Source organism: Marmota flaviventris, chromosome 10 (assembly GCF_047511675.1).
Source record: "Marmota flaviventris isolate mMarFla1 chromosome 10, mMarFla1.hap1, whole genome shotgun sequence".
Classification (NCBI taxonomy): Eukaryota; Metazoa; Chordata; class Mammalia; order Rodentia; family Sciuridae; genus Marmota; species Marmota flaviventris.
This window is the reverse complement of record NC_092507.1, coordinates 75,581,786-75,604,186: the sequence shown is the minus strand read 5'-3', so window position 1 is coordinate 75,604,186 and position 22,401 is coordinate 75,581,786. Positions and strand designations below refer to the sequence as shown.

Sequence of the window (22,401 nt, the reverse complement as noted above, 5' to 3'; positions counted from 1 at the left end):
CTGTGATTTCATTGTGGTTTTCATTTTGTGCTTCACCGGTGTTAGTGATGTTGAGCACTTTCATAATTATCTGTTGGACATTCTAATCTGCAAGTAGATGGAAAGTCCCATAGGATTAAATGTTTCCCTTTGAGAATATACAAGATATTTTATGAATTGAAACTAGTCAGGAAAGATTCAGCAGGTCGTATGTCTATTCAGGTCCTTTCCCCATTTTTTAATCTAGTTACATGTGGTTTTTATCTGCTGAGTTTTAGGAATTTCTAACACACTTTGAAATTAAACCTTTATCAAATATATGGTTTGCAAATATTTTTTCTTATTCAATACAATGAAGTTTTCATTTTGTTGATAGTTTCTGGGTTGCACAGAAACTTTAGTTTGATACAGTCCCAATTATTTATTTTTGGTTTTATTGCCTATGCCTTTGATTTAAAATCCAAAAGATCATTGAAAAGGCAAATGTTAAAGATTTTTTTCACCTAAGTTTTCATCTAGGAATTTTAGAGTTTTAGGTCTTATGTTTAGACCTTTAATTAATTTTAGTTCATTTACATATAAGGAGTAAGACAGTGGTCCAATTTATTTCCTAGCTCTCTATTCTCTTCCACTGGTCATTGTGTCTGTGTTTATGCCAGTAGCATGCAGTTGTGATTACTAAGTAATACATATATGTATTAATATATTACACTATATGTATTAATATATTACTTAGTAATACATATATTACTAAGTAATACATATATTCTGTCACATATATAACTATATATGTCATATATGTGACAGAATATCATTCAGTCTTTACAATAAAAAAATCCTGCCAATGATGACAACATGGGTTACCCTGAGAACATTGCCCTAAAGGAAATGAGCCAGACACAGAAAAACAAATGCTGTGTAGTTAAAGGTCATTGGTGCCACAAAAACCAACCAAACAAACAAGGGAAAAACACCATCCAGCTCATATTAACATAGAGTAGAGTTAGAGTACAATGGTTATTAGCAGGACCTGAGAGCAGGGAAGAGGAGATATTGGTCAAATACATAAACATACAGCTATAGATGAGTAAGTGCTGCACACCTGATGTACAATTATTACTGGAGTTACAATAGTCTCTTGAGTACTTAGATGTTGCTAAGAGAATAGATGTCGTCATTCTCATGACAGTGGAAAATGTAATTCTGTGAAGCTATTGTAGTCATCATTTAATAATGCAGACATATACAAAAACATCATATTATACATCTTCAATGTCTACAATTTTTACTTATTATTCTCAACCAAGTTGAAAAACAAAACTCAGAGGCAGCCTAGGAAAGCTTTGTGGTATGGGAGGAGGGAGATATAAGTCAAGGAAACTGTAGATGTGATCCTAGTTAAGAAAGAAAAAGTATGTGTACATACCACAATCAATGGAGGGGATATGTGTTTGTAGACGTGCTGACTGGGGCTGCAACCTCGGGTGGCTGGTGGGTAGCATTCATGGGAGAGGAGGCTGCAATACAGATTTTTCATGTCTTACTAAAGAGCATGGACTTCTGTTGTGTCCAGGAAAGGAAAGGAACAAACAGGATCCTACTACAAAGAATGCAAAATTTAAAGTCAGTTCTGTGATCTATTGAATAATACCTCCCTCATCTGAAGACAGATCTTTGATTCCTAAAGTTTTTTGGTTTCTTCTTGGTTCCCCAGGCAATGGAGGTCCTCCAGAGCTTCCTACAGTCACAGTCTGTCATAGAAAAATCCATTCTGCATTCAGATGAAGCCCTCACTAAGGGAGAGAAGGCCATAGCAGGTACAGGGGAGGTCATAGCTCTCAGAGGGTGGGGAGGTTCCTGCACAGACCTTGGCTGGCTGGACAAGAAAACCATCCTGAATCCAGAAGCTCCTTCCTGCTATGGAGCACATGACCTGCTAAATCTGAGAGCAAGAGGGGAGTCCAGCAAAGAGCTCTCCATTACATTTATAAATGTAATCTTTCAGTCATGGCAGTCATGGCTAATGGGAGAATTGAGAGATTTCCCTCTTGCCTTTATGAAATCACCTTGGTGTGCTAACCTAGGAAGCTAGAATGCAAGCCTGTTTTTTTTTTTTTCTCTTCTAAAACCTTTGTGGAGCAGAGGAGCGGGCCAAGAAGGAGGCAGCTGAGAAGGAACAGGAGCTGCTAAGACAGCAGAACAAGGAGCAGCAGGAAAAGATGGAGGCCCAAGAGAGAAGCTTCAGGGAAAATATGAAACAGCTTAAGGAGAAGATGGAGAGAGAAAAGGAGAGCATTCTGAGAGAGCAGGAAAGGGTGCTGAAGCACATGCTGAAGGTGAGTCTCTACAGGGCCTGGCAGGACCTGACAGACAGTGCCTGATTTCTCAGGATGGGATGGGACAAGATGTTAGATACAGACAGCATTCCAAAGGGACACTAAAAGGCAAATGTTTCACTGACACAGACACCTCAAGTGCACCTGGATCCTAATGAAGTCTATAAATCTAGGAGACTACAGCATTTTGTGTATTGATAGACTTTGGAGGGTACAAAATAATAACTCCCAGGGTGGTGGATTACTCTTTGTTGAGATTATATGCTCCAGTTGGGGAGGATTCTGGCACAACCATCCAAGAGACCTGAAACAGATCCTTCTGGTCTGTATGCATCATATTTGGCCTCTTATAAAATTAGGACAGTGAAATATCAGAAATTGCTACTCTTGCTTCCATATCTTCCTGGTTCATCTATGTAAGTAGAGTAAAACAAACCTGTCTCATAACCAGGAGCTTGATGACCAGTGTTCTGTACAAGGGCAGCATTTCCCATGAGTTGTTAGAGGATCACAGCCATGCCACCTTGGTGGATCTGAGAATCAATCAGAATTCAACCTCATTCTCCCCGACACAGCATCCTTTGTGCTGGAATAAAATCCCTCTCCAACCTCCAGTGAGTGTGAGGAAATCTCACAAGTGTGTAAGTCTTTTCAGGTCAAAGGTCTGGAAATACCAAAGAATATTCTAAGGAGTACAGAAATAGACACACGTGTTAACTGCTGAACTTCTTAAATCCAGAACTCTGACAGTTAAAAACCAGGGATTCTCAAAAGTGGACTCTTCCTCTTTTATAGGTCCAAAAAGAACTGCTTACTGAGGGATTCAGAGAGAAGTCTGAGGCATTAAATAAAGAGATAAATCAACTAAAAGAAGAGATTAAAAGATTTGAAGAGAACAAATACATGAACATTTTAAAGATCATCTGTGTAGTTGGCATTGGTTTTCTTATAGGAAACCCTTGGTGTGTATGATTAATTAGTAGGTTTAATTTTGAGTACCATACGCAAGTTTTGGTGAATAAACTAAGGATTCTTGATAGGAAATTAGAAAATGAAGCATCTTTTATTTAACTAGCTACATTTGAAGGTGCTTGAGTAATATCAATTTTATTCAAGAAAAGTTTAAATATAAAAAGCTATTATCAAAGATTATCAGAGCCTACCCCCAAGAGAAACAAACTTTATTGAATTAAAGAAATGAGAAATGATAAGACAATATGAAATAATTTCTAGAAAAGACTTAAGTAAAGCAAAAAGATAAATAGCAATGTGAAGAAAATATTTGCAATTCATATTTTAGTCATGGAGATATCAAAGTTATGATGAGCTCTGTGGGACGTGACTAACAAATGCATTATTTAAGTAAAAGAAACATGAGAAAAATTTTAAATTGCCTAATAAAAAAGTATGCAAAATAAAACTGTAAAATCCATAGTTTTGCCTTTTTAATGGTAGTGAAGAAAAGTTTTAATAATATACATCAAAAATTAAAATGCACATACCTCAGTCTAGCAATTCTACATATAGGAAATTTTCTTATGGATCTCTTCACCGAATTGAAAACTATAATTGTAGTGGTTTACTCATTTCAAGGTCATGATAATTACAAAAAGCTGGAAGCAACTTAAAGTTTCTCTGTGATGTATGCACAAGGTAAATTATAGGACATATTTTCAGAATAATGCTCTATAATCATTTTTAAAAATGGGGGACTTGTTTATGTGAAGGGGAACATCTGCTGAGAGCCACGGCTGAGTCTGTATGGCCCCTGGCATTTTGCCAACAGTATTGATTGACAGGCGCCTCTGCCTGTCCGCCTCTGCCGCAACTTTTGAGTTCTCGCACTATTTTGGAGTTCTCGTGGGGATTTCTGGGGATTCCCTGAGAGTTCCCATTGGTTGGGGAAGTGCAGGAGGAGGGATTTTCCGGGAGATATAGTTCCGGCTGGGGGTTCCTGGACAAGCCTCGTGGCGCGTTCGGGAGGATTTCCCCAGGAGCTGTGTGAAGTGTTTTCCTGCGTTTTAAAAATAAAGTTTGTTCCTGCTTCAGTGGCTCGTGATTTGTGCCCAGCCAGACTGCGGCATTTGGTGGCCCGTACGGGGAACGTCTGAAGCTTCGGGGTAAGTGAAATTGATTGCCCCTAAGGGAAGGCGAGAGAATGGGTGACCATTTTAAAAAACAATGTGTTCTTGTTTTGATTTGTTTTGTGTTTGTTTCAAGCTGCCTATCCCTAGAATTTTATCAGGCAGATTGGGAAAAATGGTTGGCTCAGGGTTTGAAGTTGTTCGCCCCTGAGGAAGAGATAGAAATAGACCACAAATGCACATATCAAGAAAATAGGAAAATTGATACAACGATTTTTTTTCCGTTTTTGTTTCATTCTGTTTCGGTTTTGTTTTGTGTTATCTTATTGGGTTGCGTTATCTTTATAACAGATTAGAAATTAGTAAAAAACAAACTGAAAGAGTGTTAAGTAAATTGTTAGAGGTTCAGACCATGGAGAAAGACATTTTAGATCAAGCAAAAGAGAAGGTCTCTCAAGCTAGTCAGACAGAGGAAGAAAATTTACAGGAAGAAAGCTTAGAGGAGAAACAGGTATTAGGGAAAAAGCTACAACAGGAGGCTGCTACTAACACCGTTCTATCACCAGAGGGCGTAATTCAACCAACAGCACCCCCTATGGAGATAGCTGAGTGGCCCTCAAACCCCGTAGTTGATAGATGGGATCCTGAGACAGGACCTCAAAGATTAGCATGCCCTGTACTTGAGCAGGCAGGAGGGCAGCGAATTCACCGTGCTTTAGATTTCAAAACAGTGAAGCAGTTAAAGGAGGCTGTAACAACCTATGGTCCTCAAGCACCGTTCACTGTAAGCATGGTCGAATCCATTACCAACTTGGACATGACGCCAGCAGATTGGGCTAGTATGTGTAAATCTGTGCTAAATGGAGGACAATATTTGTTATGGAAGGTTGCCAATGAGGAATTTTGCAGGGAGACAGCTAGGCGAAATGCAGCAGCCGGTTACCCTCAAAGAAATCTAGATATGTTGTTAGGAAAAGGACCTTATGAGGGTCAACGGCAACAAATTGAATATGATCCTGGCGTATACGCACAAATTGCTGTAGATGCGGTTAGGGCATGGAAAACTTTACAGGGGCATGGAGGTTTACAAGGTCAATTATCTAAGGTAATACAAGGAACTAATGAACCTTACGCTGGATTTGTAGATAGGCTTATTCAAGCAGCTTCTAGAATTTTTGGGGATACAGAACAGGCAATGCCATTTATAAAACAACTGGCTTATGACCAAGCAAATCGTTGTTGCAGAGAGGTCATTAGACCATGGAGACATGAAGATTTAAACACATATATTAAATTATGTAGAGACATTAATGAACAAGGGCAAGTCTTAGCAGCAGTACAACAGGCTTTAGATGCCAGGCCAAAAACATGCTATAATTGTGATCAAACAGGACATTTTAAAAGGAGTTGCCCCATAGGAGGAGGGTTTAACAAAGCTAGATATCAAACAAATAGAATACCGGGTATTTGCCCACGATGCTGTAGAGGGAAACATTGGGCTAATGAATGCCGTTCTCAAACCACCATAGAGGGTATTCCGTTATCAAAAAACAGACAAGGACCAAGTGTTTACCCACGATATCGTGGAGAAAGGCATCGAGCTCCATTGCCAAAAAACGGACAGGGGGGCCCAATGCTCCGGGGCCCACGACCACAAATGTACGGGGCACTGGAGGAACCCAGAAACACCATGGAGGAACCCAGCAATACCATCAGGGTAGTGCCCAGGACACATTATCCATCAGATCTCTCATCAGACGAACCAGAGGGAGCGCAGGGTTGGACATCTGCGCCTCCGCCAGAGCAGTACTAACTCCAGAGATGGGAGTTCAAATCATTCCCACAGGAGTAAAAGGACCTCTTCCCCAAGGAACAGTAGGCTTATTGTTAGGACGCAGTTCTTCTACGCTAAAAGGACTTATGATAAGTCCCGGGGTAATTGATCCCTATTATGAAGGTGAAATAAAAATTATAGCTAGTTCTCCAAAGGGTATATCAGTAATTTCACCAGGAGATAGAATAGCACAGTTATTAATAATACCCAGCCTACATGATAAATTTTCCAGTAGTACTATAGAAAGAGGTTCCAGGGGATTAGGCTCCACAGGTGTAGATTGGGCTATGCTGTCTTTAAATTTAGATTCTCGCCCCATGCTAAAACTAAATATTCAAGGACATGAATTTAATGGGCTACTGGATACAGGTGCAGACCTTAGCATCATATCTCGTCAAGAATGGCCACAACATTGGCCTCTACAACAAGCCACTCAAACGCTTCGAGGCCTAGGAGTGGCAACTAATCCCCATAGAAGTGCAATGGTATTAGATTGGAAGGATCCTGAAGGATGCGAAGGAACTATACAGCCATATGTATTGGATCATCTTCCTATAAATTTATGGGGACGAGATGTCCTAGATCAATTAGGTTTGACATTAACAAATAACATCAATCCAAATGCGCCCACTATTAGGGCTAGACAAGGTTTCAGGAAAGAAAAAAGATTAGGAGAACAAGGCATAGCAGCACCCATTCAAATAGATCAGGGAATAAATAGACATGGACTGGGTTTTCAGAAGGGGTCACTGAGGCAATAAAAATTACTTGGAAATCAGATAGACCAGTATGGGTTCCTCAGTGGCCCCTGACTAAAGAAAAGATACAAGCAGCCCATGACCTGGTCAAACAACAATTAGCGGAGGGACATATACAACCTTCCGTATCTCCTTACAATACTCCCATTTTTGTCATTAAAAAGAAATCTGGTAAATGGAGATTATTGCAAGATTTAAGAGCCATTAATAATGAGATGGTTATTATGGGACCTACTCAATCGGGGATTCCTCAATTGTCTGCTTTGCCAAAAACCTGGTACGTTTTAGCTATAGATATTAAAGATTGTTTTTTTTCAATTCCAATTCATCCTGAGGATAGTCCACATTTTGCATTTACTATCCCTGCACTGAATCATGAAGGTCCTGATCAGAGATATGAATGGAAAGTACTCCCTCAAGGGATGGCTAACAGCCCAACTATGTGTCAAATTTATGTTAACAAAGCAATCCAGCCACTTAGAAATCAAAATCCTAAACTACAAATATTTCACTATATGGATGATGTATTGTTAGCACACAAAGATAAAAACACATTGCTAGAATGTTATGCCACACTTACAAATTTATTAAAAAATTATAATCTAGAGATAGCAATAGATAAAGTACAATTAAATTTTCCAATTAATTATTTAGGAGTTCTATTATCCTCAACCATGGTCCGTCCACCAAAAATTCAAATACGAGTAGATCAACTCAAATCACTTAATGACTTTCAAAAGTTATTGGGAGACATAAATTGGATAAGGCCTTATCTAGGCATACCAACAGGAGAGTTGGGACCTTTATTTGATATCCTAAAAGGTCCATCAGATCCAAATTCACCCCGCATGTTAACGCCTGAAGCAAGAAAGGCATTAAAAATTATTGAAACATATATGGAAAATATGCATTTGGATAGAATTGATATAATTTTGCCTTTATTATTTATTGTAATACCAACAAAAAATATTCCTACAGGAGTATTTTGGCAAGAAGGTCCATTATTGTGGATACATTTATCTTATTCTCCTAACACTATTCTTACTAGGTATCCTGAGGCTGTAGGACAATTAATACTCAAAGGAATAAAAGCAGCAAAGGGAGTGTTTGGAATTTCTCCCAATAAAATTATTACTCCATATACTATGGATCAAATTGATGAGTTAGCTAATGAGTTAAATACTTGGGCAATAATCATGTGTAAATCTAATGTTTCATTTGATAATCACTTACCATCTAATCCTTTGTTGTCTTTTTGGTCTTCGCATCCTGTAGTTTTTCCAAAAATGACAAGAAAAACCCCTATCATGAATGCTCCAAATGTATTCACTGATGGGTCAAATAATGGTACAGCAGCAGTAGTTACCCCTGATCAAACTTTTACATTTTTAGTACCCAAACAATCAGCTCAAAAGGTAGAGCTTAATGCAGTTTTACAAGCTTTTGTGATGTTTAAAGATTCTGTATTTAATTTATTCTCTGATAGTCAGTATGTAGTAAATGCTATAGTATCCCTTGAAGATGCTGGCAGGATTTCCCCTTCCTCTACTGTTTTCTCTTTGTTTTCTGCTATACAAAGTGTAATCTGGGACAGAAAAGATCCATTCTGTATAGGACATATCAGAGCACATACAGGATTGCCTGGAGCCCTTAGTTTGGGCAACGATTTAGCAGATAAAACTACACATGACATACATATTTTCTCTACACTAGAAGAAGCTACACATTTTCATAAAAGGTTCCATGTCAATGCTAATACTTTACAAAAGCGTTTTAAAATAACTAAGGAACAAGCTAGACAAATAATAAAACAATGTCAAAATTGTGTGACCTTTTTACCACAAGTTAATCTTGGAGTCAATCCTAGAGGACTGATACCTAACCATATTTGGCAGATGGACGTCACACACTTGCCACAATTTGGAAAATTAAAATATTTGCATGTTACAGTTGATACTTCTTCCGGATTTTTGATGGGCTCCCTTCATTCTGGAGAAAAAACTAAAGATGTTATAGCTCATTGCTTACAAAATTTTGCCACTGTGGGCGTTCCAAAACAGTTAAAAACAGATAATGGTCCTGGTTATACTTCTACCTCTTTTAAACAATTTTGCTCATCATTTGGCATTACTCATATAACAGGAATTCCATACAATCCACAAGGACAAGGCATAGTTGAAAGAGCTCATCAAACTATTAAAATGTACTTACTAAAGCAAAAAGAGGGAATTGGAAAGGGGTATATGTCACCCAAAGATAAACTTAAAATAACCCTTTTTACTCTAAACTTTTTAAATTTGGATTCCTCAGGGCTTAGTGCTGCGGAAAGGCATATGTGTCCAAAAAATGTACATAAGCCTAAGGTACTTTGGAAGGATATTCTAACAGGACAATGGAAAGGTCCTGACCCAGTGATTGTCTGGAGTCGGGGTTCTGTTTGTGTTTTTCCACAGGGAGAACAACAGCCGATTTGGATTCCAGAGAGATTAACTAAAACAATTTCTACAGGCCAAAAGGAAGATGATTTGGCTCAAATCCATAACAGCTGATATCCAGAACTCCAGTTTGGCTATTCTTACATCTGCGACAGTGATTAACCAGGATGCTTTTTTCAATATTTATTTTATTATTTGCCTTTTCCCACATCATAAAGTTCTATTTTATTTTTGAGCTCATACAGACCTAGGTTAATGTTTTTCTGATCAGTTTTATTTTTTGACTGTGGAGTTTTTAAGCATTGCAATGGAGATTTCACCTAGGTAAAGCTTCAAGGCCTTTACTATTGTCTTAAGTGTTGTATGTTATGTGTGCACACTTCTGTTTTGTGTTGTATGTCTGTATGTGCGTATGTCCATATATCATATATGAGGAGCGCTCATGAATAAATGGATCCGAATTTTTTTATTCACATGATTTTAATGGTTTAATTTAGATTGGGTAAACAGCTGTTGAAAATTGTTTTAATATGTGAACAAATAGGAGGTTAACAGATCTGTTTGTTTACTTTCACCTTTCCTTCTCATTATATTTAATAATTCTGTTCAGGATAATGTAAATTGTTCAAAAAATTGTTTTCTTAGTGCCTGTTGGAATGTTACATAATTTTTTTCTTAGCATCATTGCCAGAACTCCTATCTTCATCCCAGTGCCGGTGAAGACAAAGATAAAACCAAACTACAGCTTCTTCGATAGTTATCACAACAAACTGTAAAAACTGATGCATCAATGAATAATAACTCCACAAGTAATGCTCAATTAAGGAGTCGATTTACTTTGGGAGGAAATGGACATATTGACAGATTCCTCTGCTTTGAATTGCTTGCAGACCTTGCCTGGACTATGTATCACTTGTATGCATTGTGAACTATCTGTTGGTACAGCGAATTGTGGTAGTGCTGGAGTATTTTTGTTGATGGTGTCACCGGTGGTACAATTTTTCAAAGGAGCCCTCAATTGGCTTAGTGTCATGGCATTTTGCATCCTCCTCCCTTCTGCTAGTGATGGTCTAAAATTTGGGGGCCAATGGCTTATACTGGACCGGTAGTCAGTGACGGGTATGATCCAATTGCAGTGGTATCAACCTAAGACAGGAGGCTGACGCCTAAAGGTCAGTTTTCCGATGACGGGTAAGAACCATATGTTGAATTGGACAACCTACCAGGCACGGTCCTTAAGCCACATTAACCTCACTCCCCCACTGGCACCAAGGCCAAATTTGGGGGCCAACAGAGGTGAGGCAAAGAACCTCACCCCCCCACTGGTGCATAGACCTATCCACAAGTATGGCTGTATGCTGGACCGGTAGTCAGTGACGGGTATGATCCAATTGCAGTGGTACCAACCTAAGACAGGAGGCTGACGCCTAGAGGTCAGTTCATCCGATGACGGGTAAGGACCATATGTTGAATTGGACTGCCTAACAGGCACGGTCCCTAAGCCACATTGCTTGTTGTTTAATTAAACAAAAAGGGGGAGATGCTGAGAGCCACGGCTGAGTCTGTATGGCCCCTGGCATTTTGCCAACAGTATTGATTGACAGGCGCCTCTGCCTGTCCGCCTCTGCCGCAACTTTTGAGTTCTCGCACTATTTTGGAGTTCTCGTGGGGATTTCCGGGGATTCCCCGAGAGTTCCCATTGGTTGGGGAAGTGCAGGAGGAGGGATTTTCCGGGAGATATAGTTCCGGCTGGGGGTTCCTGGACAAGCCTCGTGGCGCGTTCGGGAGGATTTCCCCGGGAGCTGTGTGAAGTGTTTTCCTGCGTTTTAAAAATAAAGTTTGTTCCTGCTTCAGTGGCTCGTGATTTGTGCCCAGCCAGACTGCGGCAAACATCTTTAAGTTGTATTATGAATAAAAGAAAAATGTAAAAAGTGTGAATACTTACTACTATTTAATTTATAAAATAATGAATATGTACAGATGTTATAACCTACCTGTGGAAAATACAAAATAAACCAGTACACATGTCACAATAGAAAGGCAGAGGAGAGGAAGATGGCAGAATACAGTAAGTCCTGTTTCTGGCTGCTCTATGTTGTGAAGTTGGGAGAGCAGAAGGGCAGTTCTCTAAGGGGTTTCGCCTAGGTGGAGTACAGCATCTCAGAGAGTGTGGGACGACCCCCTACACAGTGGATTTTTGCGGAATTAACCAGTGCTACGACCACCCACACAGAAATCAGAGCCTCTGGGCCCGAGTAGGTCTCCAAACTTGGGACCCAAAGCCTGCAGTTCTAGTTCGCGCACTGCTCACAAGTGGCTTAGTGGAAGTACCTATAGGCACCTCTGCAGAACTCCAGACTGTGCGCGGCTCCCATGCAGGTCATGCGTTTGCTGCCTGTCTACAGCATAAGGCCATCGACCAGCTCCCACCACCTCACCAGACACACTGGCACTGGGGGCAGACCGACTTGGAAAACCGTCCTGGCCATTTTTGGTGGGCATGGCTATCTCGGATCGCCATTTGAGCAGGTACCCGATTTCCAGTCCCCTCCACCTGCAGCAGTCATAACTCGACACAGTGGCCACCCAACACAAAAACAGCTCTCAGTTGCATAGGAGTGTAGTGTGAACAGGGTGCCATCCACTTTGAATGACCCTGGGGATGAGAGGTCCCACAGTTGGGACCTGATAAGTAAGAGAAGGGGGGAGACGAAGGTCTGGAGCATAACAGAGAGACTAGGATCTGGGAAATCTCTGGGCAAGAGAGGGAGAGGATACCAAGGGCTCAAGTCACATGAGTGGTTGCAGAGAAAGACCTGTGAGGTGCTATTTCCTTGCTGGGACTGGTGGGCAGCACTCCCTGCTTCCAGACACTCCACACCAGGTCCAGTCTTCACACCCTGGTTACCTATATCATCCTGAGGGCAGAGACACCTACTGGATGGGAAGAAAAAGAAATAGGTCTCTAAGAGTGTTTTTTTCTTCTTCTTCTTTCTCTTTTACCCTTCTATCCTCTGGCCCTCACAACCCCAACATATGTGAAACCAAGAACTTTGCATGAAATAGAACTTTGAGGACTAATCACCTGAATAATATAATATAGAGGAATTGCATAAGCCTTTTTTTCTTTTTCTTCTCTTTTTTTCTCTTCACCCTCCAAATTTTACTGTTTTACATCCTGTATTTTTAAATACATATGTATGTTTGTTTTGTGTACTCTACTGTCTTTCCACATAATTGTCTACCCAAAATTACTTCCTATCTATTCTCCTGCTACTAACCCTCTTCACTAGATTTCTTCTTCACATTTCCTAAGATATATTAACTCTATACCCTCACATCTTTTCCTCTCAGCATATCATCCTATGCCTGACCCACAGTTCATTGTCCACCACCAGAATCTGTAACCTTTTTATGAAACTACTGATTATATTTTAAATAATAAATAAATCCAACATTTCTGGACATTGAGACTAATAAATGTCTTAAGAAAAATAATTTATTCATAGGTGATGTATTGTTGATATAGGGATCTGTTAACATTGTTCTTCCCCACAAAAGAGAGAACTTGGAACCCTACAAGAACACTACAAATCTATAGAGCAAAAACAATTACACACCAGATTTACAGAGATGGAAAGGAAGACACATGAATGACATAAAAAGATAAGGGAAGAAAGCACCACAAACAAATCAAGACAACACATCATTAGAAGAATTGGCAGCTATAGCAGAAAAAAATTACAGAGAAAAAATTCAGGCTATACATGGGTAAAATGTTTTGGGATCTCAAATAAGACATAATAGACCAATACAGGCAGTGGAGATCACTTCAACAATGAGCTACATAAACAAATCCAAGAAGCAAAAGATCACCTCAACAAGGAGGTAGAGATTCTAAAAAAAGAAAAAAGAAATCCTTGAAATGAAAGAAATAATAAGCCAAATTAAAAACTCAAATGAAAGCATACCAACATAGTAGACCAGTTGAAAGATAAGATATCAGACAGCGAAGATCAAATAAATCATCTTGAAAAGAACATAGACCACACAACAAAAATAATAAGAAACCACCAGCAGAACATTCAAGAAATATGGGATAGCATAAAAAAAAAACAAATTTAAGAGTTATTGGGATAGAGAATGGCATAGAGTTTCAAACCAAAGGAATGAACGATCTACTCAATGAAATAATGTTAGAAAACTTTCCAAACATGAAGAGTGAATTGGAAATCCAAATTCAAGAAGCCTACAGGACATCAAGTGTACAAAATCATAACAGACCCACACTAAGGCACATTATAAGTATTGTAATCCCTGCTGTAAAAACTGGAAGAGATAAAAGAAGTAATACTGCTGTGATTAGTATGGATCATATGAACAGAGGGGTTTGATATTGGAATATAGCAGTGGGTTTTATGTTAATAATTGTAGTAATAAAATTAATCGCTCCTAGAATTGATGATACTCCTGCTAAGTGAAGGAAGAAGATGGTTAATTCTACTGAGGCTCCTGCATGGGCAAGATTTCCAGCTGGTGGGGGATATACTGTTCAACCTGTTCCCACACCTGCTTCAACTATAGAAGAAGCAAGCAAGAGGAGGAAGGAGGTGGGAAGGAGCCAGAAGCTCATGTTATTTATATGGGGAAATGGTATATCAGGGGCTCCGATTATAAGGGGTATTAATCAGTTCCCAAATCCATCAATCATAATTGCCATGACTATAAAGAAAATTATAACAAATGCGTGTGTAGTTACGATAACATGATAGATCTGATCATCGCCTAACAGGGCTCCGGGTTGGCCTAATTCAGCTAAAATTAATAGACTAAGTGCTGTTCCTTCTATTCCAGCTCAAGCGCCAAATAGGAGGTAAAGTGTTCTGATATCTTTGTGATTAGTTGAGAAGAATCAACGGTTGATGAACATAGGTAGATGGTAAAATGGCCGAGTAAGTATTAGACTATAAATCTAAAGACAGAGATTGAGCCCTCTTTTTACCAAGCCCAGAGGTGAATAATCACATTGAATTGCAAATTCAAAGGAGCAGCTTCAACTCTGCCAGGGCTTCTCCGGCCTTTTTGCTTACCACAGGAGAAGTAGATTGAAGCCAGTTGAATTAGGCATTTAGCTGTTAACTGAAGTTTTATGGGTTTAAATCCCATTAGTCTAAATGGAAAGGGCTTAGCTTAATTAATTGATTTGCATTCAGTTGATGTAGGGTAGAGTCTTGCAGTCCTTAACTCAGGAATTAAGTGTTGGACACTTACTTAGGGCTTCGAAGGCCCTTGGTCTGGGTTAACCTAAATTCCTAGCTCAGAGATGATAGGAGAGGTGTGAGTGGTAGGGAGAGGGTAGAGATAATAATAAAATTTGGTAGAAGGGGAGTTAGTTTTGTATTTTTAAATTGTCACTTTATTTTAGTGTTGTTAAATGATGGAAATAGGGTTAGGGATGTAGAATAAATAAGTCATGTGTAGAAATATAAATTTAGGAGGGCTAGTATTGCTATTAGTATAGAGAAGATAAAATTGTTGTTTGAAATTAGTTCCTTAATAATAATTCATTTGGGGGCAAATCCGGTTAGAGGAAGTAATCCTCCTAGTGATATTAGTATGATTAGAATTGTTGGGGTTAGGAGGGGGAATTTATTTCATAAATTTGATAAGGAGAGGGTAGAAGTTTTTGTTGTAGGGGAGAAGTATAAATATGTTAATGGTAAGTGTAATGTAAATGATTAAGTTAAATATTGTCAAAGTTGGATTATATGTAATAATTGCTATTATTCATCCTATATGTGTGATTGATGAATATGCTAAGATTTTTCATAGTTGAGTTTGGTTGAGTCCTCCTCAGCCTCCTAACATAATAGAAAGGATTCCCATAAGTAATATAAGGGTGGAGTTTATGGAAGATGCAATTTGATATGCATGGAGATTGGGGCAATTTTTTGTCATGTTAGTAGGATTAGTCCTGATTTAAGTGCAATTCCTTGAGTGACCTCTGGTACTCAAAGGTGAAATGGGGCAAGTCTCATTTTTATTGAGAGTGCTATTGTGAATATAAATTATGAGATTTGATTGCATGAATTGGATAGGGTCCATTGGCCTAAGTTTGTAAAATTAATAACCGTGCCTATTATTAAGATTATTGATGTGGTGGCTTGAATTAGGAAATATTTGCATGCAGCTTCTGTGGATTGGGGATACCTTTTATCCATTAGAATGGGAATAATTGCCAGCATACTTATTTCTAAGCCTACTCAAATAAGTAGTCAGTGGGAGCTGAATAGTGTAATTATTGTTCCAGAAAATAAGGTGAGGTAGATTGTCAAGGAGGTTAGGGGATTAATTAGTACAGGAAGGATATAAACCAACATTTTCGGGGTATGGGCCCGATAGCTTATTTAGCTGACCTTACTTTTTAGGACACAGTGTAAAGGTAGCATGAAGAATTTTGAATTCTTAGGATTAGGTTCAAGTCCTATGGTTCTAAAAATAAGAGGATTTAAACCTCTATTATTTACTCAATCAAAGTAACTCTTGTATCAAATGTATTTCTTAGATTAGGGTTGGTACACATGCAGTGATAATGGGAAGGGAGATATGTCATATGCATAGGACCAGAGTGAGGGGTAGGAAGCTTTTTCATAAAAGATGCATAATTTGATCATAGCAAAATCGTGGATAGGATGCTCAAATTAATAGAAGTTAAAATGATGGTTTTTAGGGTGAAACTGAGTGTAAAACTTTCAGGAAGGGAAGGGTTGAGTAATGCCCCTATAAAGAAGGTTGCTGTTAAGGCATTTATTATAATAATATTTGTGTATTCAGCTATAAAAAATAAGGTGAAAGGGCATATTCGACATTGAAGCCTGATACAAGTTCTGATTCTCCTTCTGTTAAGTCAAACGGAGTTCGGTTGGTCTCTGCTAGTGTTGAGATGAATCACATTATTGCTAGGGGTCATGTCGGTAGTAGTAGTCATGTGAACTGTTGAGTAGTAATAAGGGTAGATGGAGTAAAGGAGCCATTTATTAGTAATACAGAGAGGAGAATAATGGCTAGTGTTACTTCATATGAGATTGTTTGTGCTATGACTCATAATGCTCCGATTAGAGTTGGAGGCTCAGCCTGCCCACAGGGTTGCACATATAGCTAGGATTGAGGTAGTGAGAATAAATAGTATGCCTATATTTATGTTGATCAGGGGTTGGGGTATGGGTAGGGGGGATTCACATGGTAAATGCCATGGTTAGGGCTAGGGTAGGAGCAACAATAAATAGTATAATTGATGATGTCAAAGGTTTTATAGGCTCTTTAATGAATAGTTTTATTGCATCGGCAAATGGTTGGAGTAAGCTGGTGGGCCCGACAACATTGGAGCCTTTACAGAGTTGTATGTAGCCTAGTATTTTTTGTTAAATAAGGGTTAGGAAAGCTATGGCTACTAGGATTGGGATAATTAGGAGGAGGAGGTTTACTAGAAACATTAATGTTAAGAAGAGGAATTGAACCTCTGGTATAAAGTTTTAAGACTTACGCAATGACGGGGCTCTGTCATCTTAAAAGCCCTGGTCTAGGGCAGGGTATTTATAATAGTTTACTAGATTTAGATTATTTAATCTATTTATCTAAGGCATAAGTGTTTAATTGGCCTCATTTCTCTTGTCCTTTCGTACTGGGAGAAATACAGTAATAGATAGAAACCGACCTGGATTTCTCGGGTCTGAACTCAGATCACATAGGATTTTAATCATTGAACAAAGGAACCATTAATAGCGGTTACACTATTTGGATGTCCTGATCCAACATCAAGGTCGTAAACCCTAAACTGTCGATATGAACTCTTGAGTAGGATTGCACTGTTATCCCTAGGGTAACTTGTTCTATTGATCAATAGTTTGGGTCAACTGATGAGTTGTAATTTGGACATGTTATGTCTAGATGATTATCATTCAGAGGCTTATTTGTACTCCGAGGTCACCCCAACCAAAAATTTTAGTCTGTTAACAATAATTTTGACCCCGTAGGTGAAGTTAAGGCTGTTAGACCATTAAATTTAAGCTCCATAGGGTCTTCTCATCTTATTAGAATATTCCTGCCTCTTCATGGGAAGGTCAATTTCACTGATTAAAAGTAAGAGACAGTTAAACCCTTGTCAAGCCATTCATACTAGTCCCTATTTAAAGAACAAGTGATTATGCTACCTATGGGTTAAACATGTGTCACTGGGCAGGCAGTTCCTCTAATACTGAATATGCTAGAGGTGATGTTTTTGGTAAACAGGCGGGGTTAATGTTTGCCGAGTTCCTTTTACTTTTTTTAATCTTTCCCTTAAGTGCATACCAGTGTTGGTTTAACAATGTTATTAATAATGGTTTTATGATTTATTTAATATTATGAATTTGTTAATTACATCAGTAAATTATTCGGTCTGATATAAACTTATGCAGGGAGAACTATCTTCTTGTTACTCATTTTAACATAATTTCTTCTATAAGAAAAATAGATTAGTCCAGTGTTGGTTTAGGAGGTTATTGAGAGTTAGGTATTAAGTTTTGATGATTAGGTTAAGTTTGAATGCTTTTTCAATTGAAGACTGCTTTTAGGCCAACTATGGAAATTAGCAAATTTACTCTCTAAGGTTTTTCCTTGATTCTAAAGAGCTGTCCCTGTTTAGATTAACATTTAAAATTACATTTGGCTTGCTTGTGCTTCAGGTAAATTTAAAGTAGATCTAAAATTCTAATCTGGACAACCAACTATCACCAGGCTGCCTAGGCTTTTCACCTCTACTTATAAGTCATTCCCCTGTTTTGCAACATAGACAGATGAGCTCTTATTAGCTGCTCATAAGTAGCTCATCTGGTTTCGGGGTGCTTGGCTTAAATTCTTCTTGTCAAGGGTTTTCTGGTTAAATCATTATGCAAAAGGTAAAAGTTTTAGTCTTTGAAAAAAAATTTTATAGTGTAAAAAAGCATCTTTCCCTTATGGTGCTTTCCCTATAGCTCCTGGTAATAATTTCTATCTCCTCTACTTTTATTTAAGATAAATGTTTTATTTATTAAAATGAATCATATTTTAGTGGGAAGGGGTTGTGGGCTAGCATTAGTTCAAAATGTTCATAGTGGGTGAAATCTCCTGGATGTAGGCCGGGTGCTTTAGTGAATAAGCTACATTTTGTTTATTCCAAACACACTTTCCAGTATGTCTACCTTGTTATGACTTATCTCTTCTCATACAGTCTAATCAAGTGGATTATGTATCAGGTTTTGTGTAATTGTATTTGAAGAGGGTGACGGGTGGTGTGTGCATACTTTATTGCCCAATTCAGCTAAGCTCTCTATTCTTAACTTACTACTAAATCCGAATTGGGCTTTTAAGTTTCATAAAAGCTGTCCTGAAGATTTGTTCTAAGAAGTAGCAAATGTAGCCCATTACTTTCCACCTTATAGGCTACACCTCGACCTAACATATTAATGTAAAATTCTCTTGCTTACTATAAGAACTTGTTAGGGTTTGCTGAAGATGGCAGTATATAGGCTGATAAATGCTAAAGGTGGTGAGGTATATCAGGGTTTATCAATTATAGAACAGGCTCCTCTAGAGGGATGTAAAGCACTGCCAAGTCCTTTGAGTTTTAGGCCATTGCTAATAGTACTCTGGTGAACATTCTTGTTTGTTGAATGTTTATGTTTAGGGCTAAGCATAGTGGGGTATCTAATCCCAGTTTGGATCTTAGCTATTGTGAATTACGAGAAAGCATGTTTGGTGATAACCTTGAACTCTATGCTATAGTCCATCCATTTGGTCACCAAATCACCATTTCATCCTTTATTTTTTGCAAACAAATAATATGCTCATTCCCTCACCAAGTAAGATAACCTAAAATCCCACCCAGGCACTGCATTAAATTCAAAATACAGGATTCCCAGGTAATGCACAGGATTCTCCATCTGTTCGTGATATCTCTCCATATTATCCTGTGGCCCAATAATTCTCAACCAGAGGTGGTTTTTGTGGAATGTCTGGAAACATTTTGACTGACACAATTGAAGGAGTGAGGTGGATACTATTGGCAACTAGTGTGCAGAGGCCAGGAAGGCTGCTGAACATTATAAAATACATAGGACAGCCCCACAAAAAGAACTTTCCAGTCCAATATATCAGTAGTGCTGAGGGTGAGAAACTCTACTGCAACCCATGAACTGATATCTTTTCCAAACTGCACCCAGTATGTAACAATGCAGCAAATTTACTGCAGTCAACATGTCCAGGTAGGAAAGCAGGGGAAAGAAGACACTGGACTATGCAAAGATGAGATTCTGCTAGGAGGCACTGTGATGGACCTGAACAGGAAGTTCCTCCACTACATCCTGGTACCACTCTCAGTGGGGAACCCCCTTGTCCTTGGTCCCCTGTGGTCACTGGCTCTGTGTTCTGGAAGTTCTTCCTCTAAGCCTGCATTTGAAATAGGTATTGAGAAGCATGACTTCTGTAGAGAGAGTACAGCTTTTAAAATAAGCTCTTAAGTGATTTTCTTAGCAGTACAATTTCTCAAACACTGAAAAGACTTTTGATCCATTTGCTTCCCTGACAGTTCCATAAGCCAGTAAACATGAAAGTTTCCTAGAGATAATTCTCGATCCTATTTCTTTGCTTCTTCATTCCTATGCCTCTTTTCCTCTGAATTTGAGGGACTACTTGGAGACCTCCAATGTGAGGCCACACCCTAAATGTAATTTTTGCTGCATGACTGAAATTTTATCGACCTTTGTTGCTCAAACGCCTTTTCAGGTTTATTTCCTATTCTTTGAAGTATAGAACAGTCAGTTTTTTCAACCCCTCAAGGCTCCAAAGTTCTGAACTCTCTATATTCTGTTTTACATCATGTTTGGAAACCTTTTAATTATTCTAGGAGCTCATCTTATTTTTCCAATATCTTGTTAAATACAGCCAGTGAATATAGCCTACCAGCATTTCATTTTCCAACCTCTTCTAGAGCTATGGGATTTAGAGGCATCTTATTGTCCTTTCAATTTACTGCAGGCAATTCTTACCAAATGTCTTGTACTATGGTTTCAACATCCAAAATTTGTACTGAAACTGAATCCATATGGGACAGTAAGAGAAAGAACCTTTAGGAGGTGTTTAGAGCTCTTCCCCCATGAATGGATTACCTCATTTGTGTGATTGATAGATTAACACATTAATAGGATAATGGATTGAGAGTGGGTTTGCTACAAAAGGCAGTTCTCATGGTCCCGGTCTCCTGCCTTGTGATGCCTTGCACCACTTTGGGACTCTGCCAGCAAGAAGGCCATCACCAGATGCAGCCCTTTGACCTTGAAGCAGAACTACAAGCCAAAATAAACCACTCTTCTTTGTAACCTATCCAAATTGTGGTGTTATGTTTTTAATAGGAGAAAAGATACCAAGACATTTTGCCATGGATTTCCATTTTCCAGTCTCTGGTAAGTTTTCTTGCTGTCTACTGCCTGACAAGTTTGAGATTTTTAAAATAGCATCCTGCTTCTGTAACAATTTTTGTATGAAGACAATGCTAGTTGTTGTAGCAAATATACCTTCAAAGGGTCACAATAAATTTTTGTTTCTTGCTCACTTAACAATTCAGTGTAAGCATTTCCTGGCCAAAGGCGATTGGGTAAGGGGAGTAATTCTTTGATTCATAATCACCTAGGGATCCAGGCTAGTAGAGGCTCTGTCATCCAATATATGATATCCAGTGTTTCCCTTGATGGCAAAAATCTGACCAGAAGATGCCAGAAATGAAGAGGATCACGTAAGGGCAGTCTCTATGGACCAGGCCTCAATTGGTATCATCACTTCTGTTCACAATGCACATTCATTTAAATGAGATTTAAATAAAAGAGGAGTGTGCATCTTCTAGGAAGTGTTCTTGAAAGGAGGGAGCATACTTTTCTTCCTACCATCTTCTTGCTGACTGAAACTGAGAAATGGTGGCTGGTGCAAAAGCAGCTATCATCAACCATCTGGTCAAAACCACACATTAAAGATGATGGCATAACAGTGCATGAGTTCCTGAGGGTCAAGGAGCTCCCATGGCAGAGCTCCAGGCTGTTTACCCCCTGTCTTTAAGGAAACAATGAGCTCCTGTCATATTTAAGCCACTGCAGTTTTAAGTTTTATTTGCAGTTGAATCTAACTTAACTTATAAGGTATTCTCTAATTGTTTGGTATGGCTATTTTCTCTTCTGCCCACCTCCACTCCTTTGTATTGATGACTTCTGCTATTTCCTTCTCATAGTCTAGAGTGCTTTCAGAACTCTCAAATCTTTAGCAAGGAGTAGTTTTAGCACTTATTTTACATCTCTATTATTTCACCTGAGAGATAAAAACTTAGGATTGGTCCATAAACTCAGATTATTTCAAGAAATATTTTTTGACATCCACTAATGTCACGTCCCAGACTGGATACAAAACATACAAAGATAATTAGCAAAACCACCCCTGCCTTTGAAGAACTTGCATTATGGGTACATTACTGGTACCCTTTCCAACTTCCACTCCACCCTCCTGTTTGAAGAAGTTGAAAAGCTAAAAAATGACATTTCTCAGAATCCCTTCCCACTTAAGTTCTAGGTACAAATAAGGTCTGCCAAAGAGATATACTTAGAAAAAAATGTACAAGTAAATGAAGGTTACCTTCCTGCATTTGCAGGTTACTTGTGAGGAGTGATGACATGTATGTGACATTCACGCTCCCCTTGTGGTCTTCATGGTGTGAGAGTCAGTGCTGACAGCAGCAATAGCAGTGTCTAATCCTAGGTACATTCTAGTCAGAATAAGCCAGGCTTATTATGTGGCTCAGTGGTAGAGCACTCCTCTAGCACTTGCAAGGCCCTGGGTTCAATTCTCAGCACAACATAAAAATTAATTAATTAATTAATTAATTAATTAATTAAAGGTACTGTGTTTAATTACAATTAA

The 22,401-nt window shown here is 38.7% G+C and overlaps 1 protein-coding gene across 5 annotated transcripts in view; it reads left to right on the top strand.

The window, feature by feature from the left end:
- LOC114092515 (guanylate-binding protein 4-like) overlaps positions 1 to 21,454 on the top strand; it is a 42,247-nt gene extending 20,793 nt beyond the window's left edge. For 3 of the 5 annotated variants that reach the window (XM_071618020.1, XM_071618023.1, XM_071618019.1), the window contains 3 exons: positions 1,694 to 1,796; positions 2,122 to 2,315; positions 3,111 to 3,747. In XM_071618020.1, coding sequence (XP_071474121.1) covers positions 1,694 to 1,796; positions 2,122 to 2,315; positions 3,111 to 3,287 — 474 coding nt within the window. In that variant the 3' untranslated portion in view covers positions 3,288 to 3,747. Of the gene's footprint in view, positions 1 to 1,693; positions 1,797 to 2,121; positions 2,316 to 3,110; positions 3,748 to 20,852; positions 21,076 to 21,130 lie in introns of those variants that run through there. The other 2 variants (XM_071618022.1, XM_071618021.1) reach the window with 2 other exon arrangements.
- Positions 21,455 to 22,401: the final 947 nt, after the last annotated feature.